The sequence below is a fragment of the Sciurus carolinensis genome, chromosome 1, assembly GCF_902686445.1.
Source record: "Sciurus carolinensis chromosome 1, mSciCar1.2, whole genome shotgun sequence".
Lineage (NCBI taxonomy): Eukaryota > Metazoa > Chordata > Mammalia > Rodentia > Sciuridae > Sciurus > Sciurus carolinensis.
Window position 1 is genome coordinate 130,438,668 of NC_062213.1, and position 23,211 is coordinate 130,461,878.

Here is a 23,211-nt window from a genome sequence, read left to right on the forward strand (position 1 = left end):
GAGTTGTAGCTCAGTGGTAGAGAACTTACCTAGCACATGTGAGGCACTGGGTTTGGTCCTCAGCACCACATAAAAATAAATAAAGGCATTGTGTCCATATACAACTAAAGATTATTTTAAAACAACAAAAAAATAACAAATGCTGGCACAGATGTGGAGAAAAAGGAATTTTATATACCATTGGTGGAAATGCAAATGAGTATACCTCTATGGGAAACAGCATGGAGGCTCCTCAAATAACTAAAATTACAAGGTCCATATGATTCAGTTGTCCCATTTATGTGTATATATCTGAAGGAAATTAAGTTAGCATACAAAAGAGATCTCTGCAGACTCATGTTTATTATAGCACTATTCACAATAGCTAAGATATGGAGTCAATCTTTGTATCCATCAACAGATGAAAGGATGAAGAAAACATGGTATATATATACAATAAAGCATTATTCAGCCCTAACAAATAATGAAATACTGTCATTTTTCAGGAAAATGTATAGAAATGGAGGACAATTTTAAGCCTCACCATCATGCAAATGGCAGAGTCAGCAATGCTTCTCCTAATGGATGTCAGAGGCTTGCTCAGCTTTGCATTATCTGAAGGCCCTGGATTGAAGACTAGGGTCTTAAAATGCCAAATTGTCATGGGTTCGTGGATGTCAGTAGTGCAAAATTTGGCACAATCTTGCATGTCTGCATCACAAATAGACTGAGTGATCCTTTTCTGGTGCAACATACCCAAGGCTATATTGCAGTCCTCAATCATGACCTTCTTGTCCATGTTGTGCTTAGTTAATGCTCTGTTTTGCAATGTCAAGGTTGAAATAAAAGGTCAAATAGCGTGGTCATTGTAGTTAAAGAGCACTGGCACTGGACAACAGTTATGGCCAGAGGCTTCAACATATTCTCTGAAAGAAATAAAATACTCAGTAGTGGCAGCAACTCATTTTTCAGAGTTGAGACCTGCACACTTTTTTGAGGCATTGGCAACAGACTCAGTGCTGCCCTGACTGACCCAGGTCAGGGGGCTCCTGCCAGAGGAGAAGCTGAACCTGTGGACCCAGCTATCATTCTTTGCCACCAAAATCTGACATCAGCTCAACAAAAGGCATCTTGCTGCCCCAGACCATACTGGCTAACTATTTCTTTAATGTAGGCAGAAAACACTCTGCATTTAAAGTCACATGCTCATGTTCCCTGAAAAACATTGTTGGGATACCAATCCAAGCTGAGAACTGGGGAGTGAATTGGCTTTTTAATGTGTTTGTTTACCCACAAGTTAATTTTGGACTTGAAATAACAGCAATGAATCGTGCTTCACTTCCCACAGCAAATTTGTTCTCTAGAGGGGACCACTTCACAAAATGGTTGTGCCATTAATCCTCAGGATCACCAGGATTAGTTTCCAGACTCCCCTAAAGTGACAAATGAAGTTATTGCTCTTGGGAAGCCCTGTCAGCACTTTTGATGTCTCCCTTTGTGCTCCTAGTGAGCTTTTGCTCACTGGTTTCCCTTCTTATACTCATTTGATGATTCTTAGCTCAGGTACAACCCCTATGACAGGTGATTGATTATAGTAAAAATTGATGCAGAGACATTATTCTTAATTTTTTTTGTTTTGTTTTGTTGTTTTGTTTTTGTTTTTGTTTTTGTTTTGTTTTTGGAGAAGGGAAAAGATGGTTTATTGCTTTGCTAGTAAAGGAGAAACACAGGGGACTCCTGTCTCAGAGTTTGTGATTCTTGCAGGGACATTATTCTTAATGTTTTCAAAGAATAGAAAGCTGAGGTCCTGGTGGTCTGGAGGGGCTCAGAGTAGAGAAATTTCAGACTCTAATCTGTCTAGTACAGTCTTCCCTTTATGCTGGCAGAGGACTTGACACCTATTCTTGAGGTAGATTTTCTGCTTTTCCAGGAAACTTGTTTCTTCCTTTTCTTTTTCTTTCCTTCTTTCTTTTCTTCTCTCTCTTTCTCTGCCCCCCCCCCCCCACACCCCTCCTTCCTTTCCTTCACTGGGGTTAAAACCCAGGGCAATTTACCACTGAACGACATCCCCAGTCCTTTTTGAGACAGGGTCTTGCAAAATTGCTGACGCAGCCCTGGAACATGCAATCCTCCTGCCTCAGCCTGCTTAGTGTGTGTCATCAAACCTGAGTCAGTCTTTGTTCTTAAAGTTTTTAATTGATTGATTGAGGCCCACCCACATTATGGAGGGCAATTTCTTTTCTAAAAATCAAGTGATTCTAGAGATTGAACACATCTAAAAAATATTTCCACAGCAACAGGTTTTTTTTTTTTAATTAAATCACTGGATGTTATATTTTAGTCAAATTTAACATATAAGACTATCACAACAGTTTTCATTATAAACACATTATGCTACATATATGTACATTAATATATAACTTTTTCATTTTATTATGAACATTCCCCAAAATCATCAAATATTATAAACATATTATACTACATATATGTACATTAATGCATAATTTCTTCATTTTATTGTGAACATTCCCCCAAATCATCAAATATTATCATCAAACATGAAATTTACTGAAATGGCTTAATATCACAACATATCAAAATAACAGGGGCTGAGGCCATAGCTCATTAACAGAGCACTTGCCTAATATGCCTGAGGCAGTGGGTTCTATCCTCAGAAATACAAACAAAAACAATATCCATATTTCAGCACTTTAAACAATATTACATATATTCACATGTATATTTCAACTATTGCTTATTACTTGTTAAATTACTTAAAGTCATATTACCAAGTTAAAGATTATAACAATTTTAAGGTCTTTATTCCTATTGTTAAAGAGCTTTCCAGAAAGTTTGCGCCCATTTATGCTTATAGAGAAGATACATGAATTCAATGGCACTCTTAACTATACTCTAGACAACACTGGGTTTTATAATTTTATTTTTATTAATTAAATTGGTAAACATGTTTGACTTTGTACTTCTTTACTAACTGGCATATAACTATCTTATCATTTACTGTATTTTGACTATTTCTGTTTTTTATTTTGTTAATTTTATTCTTTGCCTAGTTTTTTATTTGGCTGTTAATCATTCTAATTAATATATGAGGTATTTGTATTTATGAATATAAATATTTGTCATATTTCTTACAAATATTATTCCTGATTTGCTTTCCTTCTTTTTTCTTATTAAAGAGACTTTGGTATAAAAATCACTCAGAGAAAGAATTTATACATACTTCAACTTTCCCTTAGGGTAAACAACCAAAATTAATAAAGATATATTGTTGGTGGCTAAAAGGGAACTGAAATATGAAAATGAGATTATTTTCATAGACAAATGATGCATCACTCCCACGGATGACTCAGGTAACCACTTATATCTTTGCAAAAAAAAAAAAAAAGCACTTGGGAAAATGCAATAATTTTTTCCCTAAGAATTTCTTCATTTAGCACTAACTTTAGAATCTATGATCACATTATCATTTCTAACAAGATATCAAATCAACGTTTTGTACAAATAAATGTTAAATGACCAGTAATTTTCAAGGAAAAAAATTATGGGAGAATGAACTAATCAATTATCTTAGGATTTCTTTCCTGCTTCTAAGGAAGTTAAAAAGTTAAAAAGCAGCAGATTAGGATGGTAAATCTGTGATGGCACTAAAAGCTGCATGACACGGATGTGCTGCAAATAAATCTGCGTGGTAATATAAATTGACTCAGGCATTTGTGCTACATATGACAGTCCAAAGTGTTTTCATTTCCTCCTTAGTAATTTTTAGATTTTCTTATTTCATTGACTATGAAAAGCACAATCATCCCACACAATGTTCTTGGATTGAGTTTTAATGGAATCTGCCCAGAATTTTAGCTTGATTTAGAACATTAGAAAAAAACTGAGTTTCAAGCAATTTATCTGACTTGACCAATAATTTAAACATGTATGGTATAATAAAATGTATAATTAGTTTTCTACTTTAATATATTTCAGTTGGTTAGTTGAGTCTGATTCACTCTTTTATGTAAAGTCAACAAAGCATCTACCTTGTTTTCATTTATAATTCCTTGTTTTCATTATAATAAAAAATGGGCTAGTATACATTCACTTATTTACTTACCATACATAGTCTCACATCAAATTGATTACTTATTGAATTGATTCATATTTTCAAAAAGGCTTCCTCTTATGGTTTTTTTTTTTTTTTCTTTTTTAATGCTTCTGTAAGCATGAGTCTGACTAAGCATTTTTTAAAAATTGTTTACTGACTGGCTGCATTTTCATTTTTGTTAAAAAGAAAAAGGATTCCCCCAATTTATCTTGTTGTCTTTTCATTCTGTTTGTATTTGGGTCATATCTTAGTTCTAAATTAATTTTTTTTAGAGGAACACATACTTTTATTTATTTATCTTTTTAAAAAAATATATTTCTTAGTTGTCTTTAGACCTTTTTCTTATTTATTTACATGCAGTGCTGAGATTTGAACCCAGGGCCTCACACATATGAGACAAGCACTGTAACACTGAGCCACAACCCTAGCCCCTGAATTCTAAATTTTGGAAAGCCAAATTATCAATCTTATGATTTATTATTTCAGAGTTCCTTGTATGTTCTTTCTTACTGCAAGGTTATATTAAAATATCACTCATGCTTTCTTAAAGTACTCTTTTGATGTCATTGTTTCAGTTAAATTTTGGCATCTATTGAGTTTTTTAAAATTTAACCATTTAATATGGGGGTACTATATGAAAAGTCTTCCAAAATTCACTCACCTTGTATTCTTTAAATTTTAATACATGGATATTATTTTAACATACTATTGAATCATTCTGGTATTTTGCAATAGTTATCATAAGTGATGTAATTCTATAATTTTCTCTTTTATGCTTTATTCAGATATTAGTAATCACATTATGTCTTCTTAAATTGCATTTGATGATTTTTCTTTTCTCCATACTCTAAAATGGCTTAGTGAACCAGCTAGCACTTTTTTCAACTAACAGATTTTCAACTGTGATTATGTATAGCTATTATGTGTAGTTATTATATATGATTTATTTCCTCATTAATAATTTCTATTCTTTATTTCCTCTCCATTAAGCCAGTGTGTGGGTGTTTGTTTTAGTAAACAACTCTTAGGTTATATCAGTTCTATTAGTTCTACTCCTTTTCTAACATCTATTTAATTCCCACAATTATATTAATTCTTTCACTTTCTTTTGATTCAATGTGATACTACTTTCTGGAATATGTTCTTTATAATTTGCACTAAATCGGAAAACTCTAAGAAGATATTGTTTTACTTTCTTGACTTAAAAGTTGTCAAAGGAACTAAAAATTAAATTTAAAAAATTTCTTTTACAAGAAAAGTTGTTAAAGGAAGAACTTCCGACAATTTAGAGCAAAGAACTCAATTCATCCAATTCATGAATTGGAAAGAACTCAGAACCAGAAAAGGTTTAGTCAATTCTGCTCTGCAGCAGCAGACATTATTTTTAGACAGAAAAGGGAAATACAGAAATAACTTGGTGATAGCTCCACCTTTTTCCTTATTTGGACATGGTCTGATCAGTTGACAGATTGAGATTGGCTGAAGTCTTGACAGCTTCTGGTTGGCTGAGACTTAGCTGTTTTCCTACTTATATTTTCAGTTTTTTGCATACTAAGTTATGTTGCAGTTCTTTTTTATTTTTTAAAATATTAGATTGCAGTTCTTTATGTGTGAACTCAAAGCATGGCTGTAACTTCAGGCCAATGACCTCCTGCTTATTTAATTAACATTCAAGGGGGTTTCTTCCTTGGAGGGGTGAGGGCGACGGTGTCACCTACACACAGACTGTGGGGACTCACTCAAGGTGGTGGTGAAGCAAAATCTGTTTATTGTGCACAAAGCTTTTGGTTTCATAGACTATGCAGCTGCATAAGTGAGGGGAGGCTCCTTCTGCATCAACCAATGAAAAGGTCATTAACTCTGATTATCATGGATGTTCCCAAGGCTACAGGCAAGCATCACAAGTCCCCTGGATGGTGTTCCAATCCAGCCTGAGTGGTGGACCTTTGCTCACACCATTGACTCAGTGACTGCTGCCAAGTATGCCGGTGGGACATTACCTACAATTTAACAGAGTAGATTATTCATATTTTTGAGAGCTGCGTGGATCTAATAGAACAATTCATGGTGTAGACATATTCTTTCCTAAGGCATGTGATTGTGTAAATGAAGGTATATTTCAAATGCAGTTTTTCAAAATAAAGCCCTCTTTTTTTTAACCTTTATTTTTACGTGGTACTGAGGATTGAACCCAGTGCCTCACATGTGCTAGGCAGCTGCTTTACCACTGAGCCACAACTCCAGCCCCAAATTAAGCTCTCTTGCTAGGCTAAAATGAAGCTTAAAATGGAAAGAAAACATATAAAACTCAGCATATTTTATATGAAAGCCCTTTTTGGGAAAAATATATCATTGCATGAAAACATTTTTTCTTGATATGTTCTTGATTTAGAAATTCAATATTTAGTTGATCAGGGGACAACATTATTATAAAATACAGTCAGAGCAGAACTGAAATTCTCATGTTAGAATTAAAATTATTTTGCTAACATTGGCTTGGTTTGGAAGTAATTAAGAAACCACTGTATGAAAGGTGAATCATGGACTCTAAAAGTAACTTCTGCAATATTAAATGATAAAAACATACACTTAATGTATTAGCTAAGTGAGATTCATAGTAATCTTTTTTTTGGGGGAGGGTACCAGAGATTAAACTCTGAGGCACTGAGCCACTGAGCCACATCCCCAGTCCTATTTTGTATTTTACTTAGAGATAGGGTCTCACTTAGTTGCTTAGCACCTCACTTTTGATGAGGCTGACTTTGAATTTGATATCCTCCTGCCTCAGCCTCTGGAGCTGCTGGGATTACAGGTGTGCACCACTACGCCTAGCCAAAGTAATCTTGTTATCAGAATTTAAAACATAAGAATCACTAGAGAAGAATGTGTAGATAATTCCAACTTTAAAAGAGCTCTAGCAATAGATAATATTAAACAGAGCCAATGTTCTCATCTCTACCTATTACACCTCAAAAAAACTAGCAGGAAATGGAGTGGGCATGTGTAAATGTCATGGTTTGTTGAGTTTCTTAATTTTGAAAGGCATTATGTTGTATACTTTGGAAGTCTCAATTGTATCTCAAATGTGTCATGTCCAAATTGAAAATTACCTCTTTTCCAATCAAGTACAATCAGCTTTTGGGGTAGGGCTGTAGCTCAGCGGCAGAGTGCTTGCCTAGCATGTGTGAGGCAGTGGGTTTGATCCTTAGCACTACATAAAAAATAAACAAATAAAGTCATTCTATCTATCTACAACTGCAAAAAAACAGAAACAAAAAAAGCAATCAGAACAATCAGCTTTTACCTGATAGAATTTGAGTAATCTTAATGAAAAAAAAATCATATTTGCAATGTATTTGCCTGTTTTAAATTTTTAAGATGTTTGCCCAAATGGTTTGCTCATAATCCCTGGCGTGGCCTGCAGGATTCATCGTAGTTTGGCTTGCATGCACTTTTCCAGATTTATCTTCCATTGTGGTCCCACCTGCATCAGTGCTTCAGTTGTAATCATAACCTGGTACTGGGCATGGTGGTACACGCCTGTAATCCCAGCAACTCGTGAGGTTGAGGTCTTGGTAAATTGCAGAGGCTGACTTTGAATTTGCAATCCTCCTGCCTCAACCTCCCAAACTGCTGAGATTACAGGCATGCACGACTGTGACCAGCAAGATTCTTATTTCTTAAATGGTAGATCCCAAGAGGAGAAAGGACTAGGTTAAGGATATGAGGCTGTGAACACTCTTGATATTCACTAATTGCTTACTGGAAAGGTAACTTGCAATCTCCAAAAAACATACAAGAATCCCAAACTTGTTCTGTTGCTGATATTGATTTTTTAAAAAAAATTAAAAATCCCTGTGAATTTGATAGGTCAAAGTTGGTACTTTGGTTTTCCCTCTTCTGATTATAGCAAAATTGTTCATTCATCACTCTCTTCTCTTCATCTTGGCTTCCTATTTATTTTTTAGCAGTGGGGATTGAACCCAAGGGCACCCTTCCTCTTAACTATATCCCCATCTCTTTTTAAAATTTTTAATTAAAAATTTATTTTTGTAGTTGTAGATGGACAGTATGCTTTTGCTTATTTTTATGTGGTGCTAGACAAGCACTCTGCCACAGAGCTATAGCCCCAGCCCCTAAACATTTTAGTTTTGAGACAGGGTCTCAATAAGTTGTATAGGGTGACCTCTAATTAGTGATCCTCCAGCCTCAGCCTCCTGGGTCACTGGGATTACAGGTGGGTGTTGCCTGCCTGCCTCTACTTCTACTTCTGAATACTTCTTTTTAGTATTTTTTTTGGTAAGCTTTTCTTTTTCTTTTTAACCATAGTTTGTCCTCAGTTTCTGGAATGTCCCACAGGCATCTCAAACTCAGTATGTCCCAAATTAAATTCATTTTTATGCTTGCTTCACTTTTTTGATTGATGTCATCAACCACCCAAGCCCCATTTAGATTTAGAAATCTAAATCTCTGACTCCCTTCTTTAATTCCCATACCTAGACACTGAGTTTCTTCAATTCCACTGCTTAGAGCTCTCAAATATATTCATTCTTCTCTCTGCTAAGCTTTTTATTATTGCAAGATCTTTCACTAGTCTCCCTGTCCTTATTATCATCCCACTCCACTATTTTACATATTGCTATCAAAATGATCTAAAATGCAAATCTGATCATGTTCCTTTCTAGACTCCACTTTCCTGTCCAACTCCATCTCAATCTTTCTATCCATTCCCTTCTCTCCAATCACATGGAACAACCAGAATTCCTCACTGCCTGTGTATTCTTTTTCTGCCAGGGATGTGCATTTTCCTTTGTCATGTGAATTCCAACTATTCTGAGTACTCCTCCATCACTTCTCTGTCCTTTACACAGCAATTATACTTTTCACAGAGCTTTATTATGGCACTTCAGATCACAATTTTGCCATTTTTGTTTAACAATCCCCTTCTGCTGACTTGGGATACTCAAGGACAAGGTTCCATGTCATCTTTTCATCTTTTTATTCCCAGTTCTAGAAAAATCTTGAGAACAAACCAGGCCTTCAATGTATGAAATGAATATTATTTATGATAGAAATTTTAAAATTCCTTTCCATCTTCTCCTAGAATCTCAACCTACTTAATGTCTCTGTTATCAAATTCTTCTCCATTTCCCCCCACGTTTATTGTTTGGAAGGAGCAAAAGTGAATGAACATTTATTTCCTTACTTCATATGAAGATACCTTTTATAATACACTCTGCTTAAGTTACTGGTGAATCAACTTCTATCAAGTAGCCAAAACATATAAATCCTAATGGGAAAAAGATATGGCCCAGGATCAAAAAGCTGGAGTTATTGGTGGATTCTTACCATTTTCTGACAATGATATGATGGGCAGTTGTCACAAGAAACTCGGAAGAAAAACACTTGGAGGTGGGAATTGAGTCATGAAAAAGACAATACCTGGAAGCAAACAGTGAGGGTGTGGGCGACTAGCAGTCACATCACACAAATGGTGTCCACCAGGAGCTGTGGGAGAAAGGGATCTTGAGAAGAAGTGAGGTCACTTGGAATTGTCCTCATTTTCCATTTCTAAGATTGACAAGTTTGGGTGTTTCACCAAACCAGGTCCTTTTCATTACTATGGACAGATATCTTTTTAAAGCACACCTGGTTGTTACTTAACTACTTAAAAGACAACTTTGTGATATATTCATACATACACATAGCATAATTTGGTCAACTTCACTCCCCAGTTCTTCCCTTTCCCTCTCCTCTTATAAAAGTACTTTATATATAGGTGTATCTTCAAAAAGTCACCTGGCCTATACAACTAGATTGCAGCCACAAAGTTATAGAAATCTTCATTACAGAAATTCTTAAGTGGGTCACAAAATTTTACTTGATCTGTCTTCTCCGACCTCTTCTTGACAAGCTGTCAATACGTTCTGAACTCCCATAACTCTGGCATTATACAATTGTTATCTTATCAAACAAAAATATAGTGTGTTACTTTCACTCTTGGGTTCATTCACTATAGTAAATCTTGCAGAGTTAAGAATTCTACATCAGTTTCCTCATGTGAAAAGGAAATATTTTTCTTTTTAAACATTTTTTAGTCATCAATGGACCTTTAATTAATTAATTTTCATGTGATGCTGAGGACTGAACCCAGAGCCTCACACATGCCAGGCAAGAGCTCTACCACTGAGTCACAACCCCAGCCACAGGAAATATTTTTTTAAAGAGAAAAAATACCCTTTCTTATATGTAAAATAAAGATAAGAAAACATCTCAGAGCTGGGGTTGTGGCTCAGTGGTAGAATGCTTGCCTAGCATGTGTGAGGCACTGGATTCAATTCTCAACACCACATATAAATGGGTAAAATAAAGATCTAGCAACATCTTAAAAATATTAAAAAAAAGAAAACGTATTTCATGGAGCTGTTGTGAGAACTGAATGCATTGATATATATTTAAAGCAAGTCTAACATATAAAATGCTAACTTGTTAATGTTTGTTGAATGATAAAGCACTAGCCCAGAGTACCACAGCACACAGTAATTGCTTGGTTCACAAAAGAGCATGATATGAAAACATGATATGTTCTATAAGCCCCTAAGTTGTCACTGCTTAAACAAAATGCCTTCTCAATCATCTACTTATAGATGTGACATGGAATTAATTACATTTTAATGTTTAGTAATTAAAAAGAGTTTTTAAGATCTTAAAACTAGGGGCTAGGGTTGTGGTTCAGTGGCAGAGCACTTGCTTAGCATATGTGAGGCACTGGGTTCAATTCTCAGCACCACATATAAATAAATATCCATCAACATCTAAAAAAAAAGATCTTAAAATTAGGAAAGAACTGAAGTTTCAATTATAAATTTCTAAACTTCCTCAGAAGTTTACTAAAAGTAACATTTAAAACAATTTTATATTTGGGAAAAAGACAACACAATATCTTAGGAATTTCTGCTGTCTTTGGTGCTATCATATAATTGTACGTACTACAAATGATCTATAAATGTATTTGTTCTCAGCTTTAGTGAAAAAAAATAAAGTGTGTTGGGGGGTAGAAATAACACCAAACAAGAATTAAGGAATATTGGATTCTAGCCCCCAAATTAATTGTGGAATCTTGAGCAATCTCTTAATTCCTCTGGGATTAAGAGCCCTCCTTTGAAATTTGAAGGGATTAGAATAATCTCTAAATTCCCATCCAGTTCTAAAATACAAAGTTTTAAAAGTATAAATATTGTGCTCGCTTCGGCAGCACATATACTAAAATTGGAATGATACAGAGAAGATTAGCATGGCCCCTGCACAAGGATGACACGTAAATTTGTGAAGCGTTTCATATTTTTTCCAGAGACCCTGCACCTAATAGAAGACAAAGTAGGCCTGAATCTTCATCATATTGGCTTAGGATCAGACTTCCTCAACAAGACTCCCAAAGCACAAGAAATCAAAGCAAGAATCAATAAATGGGATGGACTTAAACTAAAAAGCTTTTTCTCAGCAAAGGATATAATCAAAAATGTGAAGAGAGAGCCTACACAGTGGGAGAAAATCTTTTCCACATGCACTTCAGATAGAGCACTTATCTTCAAAATTTATAGAGAACTTTTACAAAACTTTACACCAAAAATACAAAGAACCCAATCAATAAATGGGCCAAGGAACTGGACAGACACTTTACAGAAGACGACACACAGGCAATTAATAAATATATGAAAAAGTGTTCAACATCTCTAGTAATAAGAGAAATGCAAATTAAAACAACTCTAAGATTTCACCTTACTCCAATTAGAATGGTTATTATCAAGAACACAAACAATAATAGATGTTGGTGTGGATGTGGGGAAAAAGGCACACTTTTACATTGCTGGTGGAGTTGCAAATTGGTGCAGTCACTCTGGAAAGCAGTGTGGAGAATCCTCAGAATACTTGGAATGGACCCACCTTTTGACCCAGTTATCCCACTCCTCAGTTTATACCCAAAGGACTTAAAATCAGCATACTACAGTAATGCAGTCACATCAATGTTTATAGCAGCTCAGTTCACAATAGCTAGACTGTGGAATCAACCTAAATGCCTTTCAACAGATGAATGGATAAACAAACTGTGGTATATATATACAACGGAATATTATTCAGCCATAAAGAATAATATTATAGCATTTGCAAATAAATGAATGGAATTGGAGAATATCATGCTAAGTGAAATAAGCCAAGCCCAAAAAACCAAAGGCCGAATGTTTTCCCTGATAACTGGAGGATGATATATAATGGGGATGGGAGTAGGGAATGAGAGAATAATGGGGGAACTTTAGAATATGTAAAAGAAAATGAGAGGGAGAAGGGTATGAAAAATGGTGGAATGATACAGACATCCTTACCCTATGTACATGTATGATTATACGAATGGTATGAATCTACATTGTGTACAACCATGGAAATGAAATGATGTACCCCATTTGTATACAATGAATCAAAATGTAGTCTGTAAAAAAATTAAAAATAAATAAATAAATAAAAAGTATAAATATTAGTGCATTTTAAACTTTTTCTTACATGGTCCCTCATTACTAGAAATTGAGTCTTTTTTTTTTTAGAGCAGGAATCAAATCTTAGTTATCTTCACACTCTACTTCATATTTTAGGGGACCACTCATTCATTCAAGAAAGTTATTAACTTATTCATCCAATGCCTATTTTTTAAAACTCTGAATGAATACATTAAATACTTTCTTGAATAAGTGTCCCCTACACAGAGCTTCCAGTAAAAAAATGTACAGCAAATTTATGGTATAACAAATTAGTATTCAGTGTTAACATAATTACATTATTTCAGAACAAATTATTGTGCATCAATGATTGTTGATATTCAACATAGAGTCTATCATTAATAATTTATTGAAAACTTTGCTAATTTTAGGATAATTTTATCCCCCCAAATTTCCTTATTTCTGACATATTTTAGAAAACTTATGAGTTAGCTATAAAGCTTTGAGAGAGGCTGCTGCATGAAGTCCTATTACCCTAAAGGACAATACCCACCAGTATCAAAGGTCAACGTATTAAGTTCCCTATAGAATTCTATGGAAAAGGTATTTATCTCCTATGGAATTCTGTAGAAAAGGTTTTTATTTTTGTCTTTCTACTGATATTAGACTGAAAGATAATCTGATAAAGCAAATAAGAAACTAAAGTACATACACAAATACATACACACACACACACACAAACACACACAATTAAAACTCAGTAACTCCTCAATTGCCAGATGCACCTATTTTCAAGTTAATATTTAATGCCAACTTACTGCAGGTGCAGTTCCAAAATATTAACATAAAATGCAAAAGAAGAGTAATTAACTGTAAGGTAGTCTACAGAAATAAGGTAGACAGTCTTTTTACTGCTTTTGAACAGGGCAGATACCTTTCTCTGGATATATCCCCAAAAGAGAAATACAGGAAATTCTACTTCTCTTATCCTATTAATAATGTGGTTGAAATTTGAGGTATACTTTCTTCAAGACTTTCTGGACTTGTAATTATTGAGAAAGATGTTTTTTTTTTTTTCCCAATAATTATCTATCATCCTAAAACACCCCAACCTGAGTTAAAATGTTATTCACAGATTATATAAACTGACACAAGCACAGTAAGGTTTTTTTTATTGTTAAATTACTATGGTACCATATGCAGAACAAAAGTAAAAGGGTAAAGGGACTGATATACTTGTGCATTCACATTTTAAATTCTTGAATTATAAACAAATGATCAGGTAGGAAAGAAAAACTAAAGCAAGTGTTTTTCCTTAGAAGTCTTCTAATTTCTCTAATAATTATAGAAAACATGCTCAAAAACTTTAGAAAAACACTTTTTTTTCCTATATGTGATAGCATATCAATAAATAAACTATGTTTACCTCAATAAACCAAGACTCCCTCAATATTAAGGACAGTCTATATCTGGCTAATGCAATTATAATTTAGATATAATATAGGCATCCAAAAATAAAGGGGTGACACAGTTTAAAATTTTCCAAAATGTTAAGACTCTTAATGCTGAGTTTCCAGTTCCAGAATTGTCCATTCCCCTTGAGGTGAACAATCTTCAGAGGAAAAACTAGCCATGGTGATACTTGCTGAGGAATTATCAAGTGGAGATGTTAGTTCGCTACATCTGTTCAAAGTGTCAACATGTGCTATACCCTGAGGTTTCGAGCTGTCTCGTGCTAAAAGGAGTGTCTGATTGATTAAATACTGTGCTAAATTTAGATCTTCAGGAAGAGAATTTGTAATATTTAAGTTTGAGTCCTGTTCAGAGAGCAGTTGCTTTAGTAGGGTCCAGTCCTGTTTTGCAAAATGTTGATTATCTTCATAATCCATATCTGTAACATGTGTTTCTGATTCCATTTTCTGCTCAAATGCTTCTGTTACATCCATCTCATATATTGGAGAAAGGGTTTTTGAAGGCCGATGGTCATACATGCGGGTTTGTGCCAGTGTGTCACAATCATCTATGTCTCCTGAAATAATTCATAATACTACACAATGTAAAAATTGCACATGTTGGTACCTCTCAGAGTTTTGTAGTACAATATTAATACAATGTAACAGTGATAGCCTCCCCCAAAAACCACAAAATGGGAAAATAACATACAAAATTGACAAAATTTCTCAGGCATTTCATCTTCTATGTTAAAAAAATTCAAGGGCGAGGTTTAGCAGCAAAATCAACATAAGCAACTAACAATAATTCTCCATACTTTAATTTGAAAACTTATGATACAGAAAATAACAAATTATTTCAACACAAACATAGAAAGTACACATATATCTAATTTACTACAATAGAAACTTAAGGAGGAAAAAAAAGACAGTTATTTGATGGTGACTTTTAAAGTAAGTCATTTGCAAAAGGGGGAAATAAATACATTTTCTCTAAAGGCTTATTTGTATATTGCACATGCAAAGGAGGATTCAAGCAAGGACAAACAAAAAAGTTCAACTTTTTTTTTAAGAAAAGAACTCCTAATGATTTTGCTGAATAGGGATTATAGATAAGTATTTTTCTTGATTATGATATACAATAGTTACTCAGTCAGCCACTATTGCATATTTCAAATGTGGGTCATTAGTCTGAATTACCATAATGAGGAAGACAAAAACATAAAACAATTAGACAGGAAATCATCTGTGCATATGAAATAAGCTTGGGCTTTTTTCATATATTATCATTGCTTCTAAATATACTCTCTTTAAGGAAATTTAACTTTTTACTTGAAAATTTTAGAATAGAATTATATTAATCCTGAAAGTTTTAATCTCTGTAAAATGCATATAAATTGTAATAATCTAGTTGTTAAAATAGTTCAGTGCTTTTAGTTACATATTACTATAGTTATTGCACAGCCCTCTTAAATATATCACTAGCAAGTCCATAAATCATAACCAATGTGTAATAAAATTTCTTAGTTGAGAATTCTTAAATTAGACATAAATAATTAAATAATAATAAACTAAGATTTTATATTTGCTCTTTATGTAAAGTCTCCTAGTATGTTAGCTATGTCTAATAAACAACCAAAAATTTTACTAGATATTAATTCTTCACTAGGATTTTCAGTGAACAATAATGAATGAATAACTAGTTAATTTTCATATTTATCAAGAAATTTAAATTTTCATTTAAAATTTGAAACTGTTGCATAAGTAATTATTCTATCTACCTAAAATATAACATTCAGGGCTACATAAAACTTTAAAACTCTATAAACTTATTTTCTTATGCATTTAGCATTTCTATTTCTGTACATTACCTGCAGATAAAGCAATATTAGCTTTTTCGGTAGCTGTTGAATGGCTCTCTTTCACTTGACCTTCCTGAGGCAGAACTTGACTCCGAAAGGAGTCCAGAGATTTTGTAGAGTTGTTCTTTGGTATGTCAGAATTGGGTTCTCTTTGATGAAGCTCCAAATGACATGGCCTTTCTTGAGATTTTATATCACTATCCAAGAATTTGCTGCATTGCTGAAAGTCATTATTCACATTGTTTCCACCATTTACTTTTTTATCCTCTGGAAAAAATTGCCTGCTTCCTTTGGACAGGACATCTAATGTGTTCTTTTCATCAGTGGCTGAAACACTCTGTTTCTCTTTTCTTAAAGAGTCAATGCTATTAAGACCCAAGAGAGTGCTGTCATTGTTATATGTGCTATTGCCTTTATGTTGTTGTTTACATTGTAAAATACTTTCTTGGTTTTCTTGTGAGAATCTGGAAAAGCAGGTCCTTCCCTGATGTTCATGAGAAACACCATCAAAAACATCAGAAGGTGAAAGTGAATCTATAGAAGGCTGAAAGGGAGTATGGACTTCCCCTTCATCAGATCCCAGTTCTTCACATTCATCTACTGAAAGTAAAACTGACCTTTTAAACTTTTTAGTTGCAGAAAACTCACGACTTTCATTTTCAGTTCCATCTTCAAAAGCTAAGTTAATTATTCCCTGAAACTGCTGAGGAGTTGGGTTAGATAGAGAGAAATTTTCTGCAACATTCTCAGCTTCAGATCTTTCATCTTCTGTTTCATCTGCTGAGGAAGAAACCTGATCTATTTCCTGAGCAAACTGGACACTGCCTCGTGAAATATTTTCTTTTTCCCTAGGATGAACTATTGTAGATCGAGACCAAATTTCTGGCCTTTTCCTAGGAATCTCATCATCACTTGTTGAGTTAACTTGGAAAAGATCATTACTACTTTGCTTTTTCATTTTTACTTCAATCCTTAAATTACTATCATATATTTTTAATTCTTCAGGAGTACTAGTATCACTGCTACTTCTTCCAAGGAAATCATGACACAGCATAGTTCCACACTTAGAAATACCTCTGTCATTTGACCCATCATCATCCTGAGACCCTCCAGCATCATAGTCTTCAGATCTGGGCTTTATGTCATCAGAGGATGTGGTAGCACTGCCAGTGTCAGATTCAGGACTCTCTCTCTGAAGCAGCACATTGGTACTCAAATTCCAGTGACCCACAAATGGAGCTTCTGGAGTTTCATGGTTCTCTGGAGTTTCTGATGTTTCCATATTTTTAGGAGAATTTTTTCCTGATGGCTGTCCCAAAAAAAATTTGGAGGAAACATCTGAGTCTGTGGTAGCAAGTTTATCTTCCTTCACGGCAAAGTCATTAGATAACTGAGAACCAACAGGTTCTTCTACATGAATTTTAGATTTTCTGTCATCTTGAACAGAATTTAAGGTACCATTTATTCTTTCAGGAATACAAGGTAAAACATCTTTCACACACTTCATGCTTGATGTTTTATTTGTATCTTTTCTTCCTACCTCTCTCTCTCTATCTGATATTAAATGAGTTTGTTCTACATTTGTTGAGTTTAAATCACAAATTGGGTTATAGTTTAAGGAGTTTTCATTTGGATTTGACATCCTGGACTTCAGAGCATTGGTATTATAAAATTTTGAATCTACACTATCACTGCCAGAATGACAATATGCTTCAGTTGGAATGCAATGATTTGTGTCTTTGTGACTGGGAAGTTTTGTTTCACTTTTATCTGAACAAATCTGTTCTGATTTCAGTTCTTGTTTTACTGATTTATCCAGCTTTAAAATATTTTGGCATTCTAACACCAATTTCTCTTTTTCATGACTGCTCAGTGGCTTTTGTGGGTCTGGTCTGCATGATGACTGAAATGACTTTGTGCCACTGATTTCGGTTGCAAGATTAGTTAGAGGTTTGTGAGACTTCTGTTCAGAAGCATTGTCTTTGTTGTTATCATGTATATGATGAAGAATACTTTTCTGGATAACAGATGTTTCACTTTTTAAAGGTCTTTGAGAAGAAGACTGAGTCTTCAATATAATCTGTCCAGGAAGCATTTTTTGTTTTGAATCTTTGTTATTCACAGTTTCACCTTTCTTTGACTGATTCAGGGTTTTAGGCATTGACACCATTTTTGCATTAACCTTAGGCAAAGTTGTAAGTCCTTGCTTAACAACTTTTTTCTTAGGTGTTTGTTTATCTGAAGTTGTCTTATGGTCCAATTTTTCATCAGACTTCCTTGAAGAGATTGAAGATTTTACTGAATTTGGTGAGTCACCTTGGGATCCTAAGAAAAGAAAGTTCAGAAATATAATATGCTCTAATTCTGTGTGAAATTCAACATTTTAAGTTACTTTAGAAAAAATAAAATAAATAAAAACAATGAAAGGTTACATTACAAGGTAATTACATTATAGATCAAATGAATAATTATAGATTAGGAGTTAGTCATATGATAAAATTAAAATTTTTTTCTATTAAAATATATAGGGACTATTTCAAAGTCTTAGTTAAAATTATTAAAATTGAGTCTTCCTGAGAAGAGCCTTGATCCTTATGCCAAAATTGGATTTGCATAAATATATGAGGGTGGAAAAAATCTGATTTCTTATACCAAAGGAAGTCTTCCCTTTGAAGTTATTTTTTTTTTTTTTTTTTTTTTGGTCGGGGGAGAAGGAGGGGAAGGCTGTGTTCTACATAGCTGGAAAAGAGAAGCAAGCTAAACAGAAAATAGAAAACTGTTGAAATTGTTCCTTTTTTCTTTCAAACATGAATAAAACCATTTTCCTTCTTATAAGAAGATCATTATTATTGTAGCTCATTAACTTAAATCTGCAGTGGAAACCAGAACTGCTGCCTGGAGGGAACGAGAGATTAATTTTGGGAATCCATTTGTGCATACTGGTTAAAGTCTTAGAGATGATATTTTTGGTATTCAAGTGCAAATTGGCCAAAAAGCATTACCAAATGCTTTTTTTGTTTGTTTGTTTTATGGCACTAAGGACAGAACCCAGGGTCATGTGCATTCTAGGCAAGTGCTCTACCACTGAGTTATATGCCCCCAGCTCTGGCAAATAATTTTAAATGTTTAATTTTTAGCTATTACTAGGATATGAATAATTTTCCCTGCCTTATTATTTAAATTGATTTTCAGTGTTAATTCATAATGTAAATCAAAAGTATTTTGAGAATTTTACAAACTGCTCTTACACATGTGAAGGCTTAATGTATAAAAAAGTAATTTTTAAAATCAGTTATTATGTTAGCAAATCATATAATCTAATAATTTCCTTCTTAAAATACTGAAAAATACATAACATAGCACAGATTCAGTAGGGAAAATTCTTCCTCTTTATATATAATGGCTATCTAGGCTATACCATTATTTTTAGAGCTATTTAAAGCTGGTTTTACAGATGAAATTCCTATAGTTATCAATGAAACTTTAAAGAAATATAGGAATACTCTATAAAAGCACCACAAATGCAGATAAAATAGTGATTCCCTTAATTATTTTTCTCACAAAGGATAATAAAAACTGAACCCATACTTCCAAAACACCAAAATACTTGTCTAAACTCTCATCTCTATCATGTGAAACAAATGTAAAAATAAGTGAAATTGTTATATTTTGCTTATTTGCTACTTAAATTCCAAATCTGAGTTTTGCTTATCCAACTTACATAAGGAAGTAATACCCATGGTACCCACAACTGTTTTAGCTTTACCTTGAGTTTTAGCAAGATTAGATGAGGCATTCTTTGTCCTCTGCTGAGCTGTACCACATCCATTGCCATTTCCTCTTTTCTTCAAAATTGCCTGTGGTACTGGGTCACTATATCCTTTGCCACTGACTTTCTTTAGTACACTAAGAAAAATGGTTTGTATTTAGTATTACAATGAGATTCCAAAACATAAACTTTTAAGAGAACTACTCATGAAATATATTTTCCCCAAGAAATAGAAATACATATTTTCTGAAAATAGAGAAACCATAAGTCTTTAGGTAACGTAGGTAAAGCATGATAAAGCAATGCATAATAAATGCCATAAGTATAAAGATATTATTCTAATACTTTGCATCAATCATTCTAATACATATATTCTTTTATAAATAAGACAATCATTTAAAACATCACTGTATAATATTTTACTTTTTTTAACAAATTAAAGACAGTATTGTAGAGCTCAGAGCTCTACTGCTGAGCCAGTATGAACTAATACTGAAAATCAATTTAAATAATAAGGCAGGGAAAATTATTCATATCCTAGTAATAGCTAAAAATTAAACATTTAAAATTATTTGCCAGAGCTGGGGGCATATAACTCAGTGGTAGAGCACTTGCCTAGAATGCACATGACCCTGGGTTCTGTCCTTAGTGCCATAAAACAAACAAACAAAAAAAGCATTTGGTAATGCTTTTTGGCCAATTTGCACTTGAATACCAAAAATATCATCTCTAAGACTTTAACCAGTATGCACAAGTGGATTCCCAACAATATTTAACAATATTATTCCCAAAATATTATTCCCAAAATATTTAACAATATTTAAAAAAAATTTTTTTTAGTTGTAGGTAGACATCTTTATCTTTATTTATTTATTTTTATGTGGTGTTGAGGATTGAACCTAGTGCCTTACAGGCACTGGACGGGCGCTCTACTGCTGAGCCATAACCCCAGCCCCACACTTTAACAATATTTAGCTACAAGTTAGTATATAATTAATTTACAGAGAGAGTTAGCATATAGGTTAAACATTAAATGAAGACCTACCTGTTATTTATATTAGTGTCTTGTTCATGAATGCTTTTTTTATTGGAAGTTCCATTGGTAACTCTTGAAACAGGCTGAGATTTTACTGCTATAAATTAAGAAAAAGTCAGTCATGAGATAGAATACATTAATAATGTAACAATCTGGTGTAAATTTTCATGAGATAGAATACATTAATAATGTAACAATCTGGTATAAATTTACTGGTTAGACACAATAAACAAAAACGTTAAAGAAGGAAGGACTGTTTTCTCTGTTTTCATGAATACATATAAATAAAAACTTTATGATATTTAAAAATAAATAAATAAAAGACCCCCAAGCATCATTCTTTCTAAGAACTTTACCTGTCAAGAGCTATTAAAAATTAGAGTTTTGGGGTGAAGGTGTAGCTCAGTAATATAGTACTTGCCTAGCATGTATAATGCCCTGGGTTGATCTCCAGCACAACACACATACACACAAAGTATAAAAAAAAAAAATTAAAAGTGCTAAAAACCCACCTACAGTGGAAATTTTGACACTGTCTACACTGTTTTTCACCATCTGTCCTGGAGAATCACAAAAGGATAGCTTCTGACTGGAAGACATCTCTTCTACTGATCCATTTTCTTTTGGTTCGCCCAGACATTCAGTGGAAATCAATAGTTCCATGCTTGAATTTGTAGATTGGCTGGAAGGTCCTGCAATGCTGAGGCATGGAGAATCTTTCCCTGTCCCTTTTTTCAAAGGTTTTGCTTTGGCTTGCACATTTAAGTTTCCAGTGAATACCTTGGGTCTGGCGCCTGTGATTTGCCCTTCCTGATTTTTCACTCCTTTTCCATTTACTGAATTTTTATGTCCAGTTGCTGCTGCTGTTGTTGACTTTTCCACAACTTTAGGTGGCAGGTTGTCGAGTTTTGCATTATCATTGTTTTCTATTTTGGCCTTTATTACAGTTTTGGGCTTTCCAGAAATATTTTTCCCCCCAGTTTTCAATTCTTTTGTACTCTTAAATGCTACTTTTGTACTATCCTTTTCCTTTAAATCATCACGCTTCAAGGTTTTATTTATACTATTTCTATTAGTATTTGATGAATGTCCAGATGCTAATCCATCAGATTTCATCTTCTGATTAGTAGAGAGAGAACTCCAACACTTGTTATTTTCCCTCCAAGATTTGTTTTTTATAATACTAGAGTCAGAAACTTGTCTCCTGTGCTACAAAAAAGAAGAAAAAATACTTTAACTTGGCTGAACTCTTTGACATATAATACTTTGTTTCAATAAGCCAATTTTTCAGAGGACACAAACAGCAAAGTTCATGTTATGATTTAAGGTCATTTAAAACTTGAATTGGGTCTTTGATCATTTTGATCAAAACTTTTTACTCTCGATTGATCATATTACCTTAATCAAATCTTAAATACAACATTAAAGGTTTACATATTTAAAAGGCATATTATTTTTAATTTATGAAGGTCTGGTAGAGATTAATACCTAAAGATTCAGCATGCCTTGAGTAAACATTAATATTCAATATTTTTAAAGGAATCCCTGTTTCCACGTAAAACCTTTTTCCTACATCATTTCACTTAATATTTATAATAATCTTATGAAATAGCTCCTGTAGATATTTTTAATTGTCAGACAAGAAATGGAGGATGAAAGTAGGTATGTGACTTACCCAAGGTCATAAGCTTGTAAGGGACAGAAACAGGACTTGAGCTCATGACTTACTGCCTCAAGGAGGTAATCATCCAAATGGTATAATTTGAGAGACATTGCAAAGATTTTCAGCAAAACCTCACTCTTCAACCCTATCCCAAATGCCAGGAATTTTATCATTAAAGATTTAATTCTCTATGTTAAGAATAGTTTACTTCTTGGAGTCTTCACCGAAAACAAACAAAAAACTCCTAGGAAACACAACACATTACATCTGAAAACCTTGGTTTTTGAAAGAACAAGAGGGTAGTACAGTATTGGCTATCTGGAGAAAGTGCAGGAAAAAGGATATGAAAAAGGGAAAAGGAGGAAAATAGAAGGGCACTGAAGACAAACACAACCACTTAATCATTTTTCTTAGACCTAACCTTAGTAAGGAAGAGAACACCAAAAATTTTAAAGTTGGTAGGAATTTTAGAATAAAAATGTAAGATTATATTGTCATTTTTTGGGTAAATATGTAAATGTTCCCCTTTTTTTCCCTTTGTAAAGCTACATGAGACTGTAGAGGCAAAGCCTATGTTGTCTTCACTTTTTGTATCTAAAATTTTTGGCACCAGGCCAATAATATACTGGGGACTTATGAAAATGTTGATGTTTGTTATTAAAACCTGGCATATATTGATTATAATTCAACATCTAATTATTTCTAAATCTGAAAAGCTTCTCTATTCCATTTAAAACTGTCCAAGATAAAATAACATATATAAATATATATATCTATGCATGCAAATATGTACATATAGACAATAAAAATACTAACTTGGCTAAATTTGGCAAAACCAAAGGTATGGT

The 23,211-nt window shown here is 33.6% G+C and overlaps 1 protein-coding gene, 1 non-coding gene and 1 pseudogene across 5 annotated transcripts in view; 1 reads left to right on the forward strand and 2 right to left on the reverse strand.

Moving 5' to 3' along the window:
* Positions 1-579: 579 nt before the first annotated feature.
* LOC124958803 (actin-related protein 2/3 complex subunit 1A-like) lies at positions 580-9,655 on the reverse strand (annotated as a pseudogene).
* Positions 9,656-11,332: 1,677 nt separating this feature from the next.
* On the forward strand, positions 11,333-11,439 carry LOC124968960 (U6 spliceosomal RNA). Its single transcript, XR_007105898.1, has one exon. It is a non-coding gene; the product is annotated as a U6 spliceosomal RNA (small nuclear RNA).
* Positions 11,440-13,737: 2,298 nt separating this feature from the next.
* Positions 13,738-23,211, reverse strand: part of Btbd8 (BTB domain containing 8) — a 99,172-nt gene continuing 89,698 nt past the window's right edge. For all 4 annotated transcript variants that reach the window (XM_047519856.1, XM_047519846.1, XM_047519839.1 and 1 more), the window contains 5 exons: positions 21,213-21,909; positions 20,710-20,797; positions 19,662-19,801; positions 15,905-18,220; positions 13,738-14,611 (listed from right to left, as the gene is read on the reverse strand). In XM_047519856.1, coding sequence (XP_047375812.1) covers positions 14,142-14,611; positions 15,905-18,220; positions 19,662-19,801; positions 20,710-20,797; positions 21,213-21,909 — 3,711 coding nt within the window. In that variant the 3' untranslated portion in view covers positions 13,738-14,141. The remainder of the gene's footprint in view (positions 14,612-15,904; positions 18,221-19,661; positions 19,802-20,709; positions 20,798-21,212; positions 21,910-23,211) is intronic.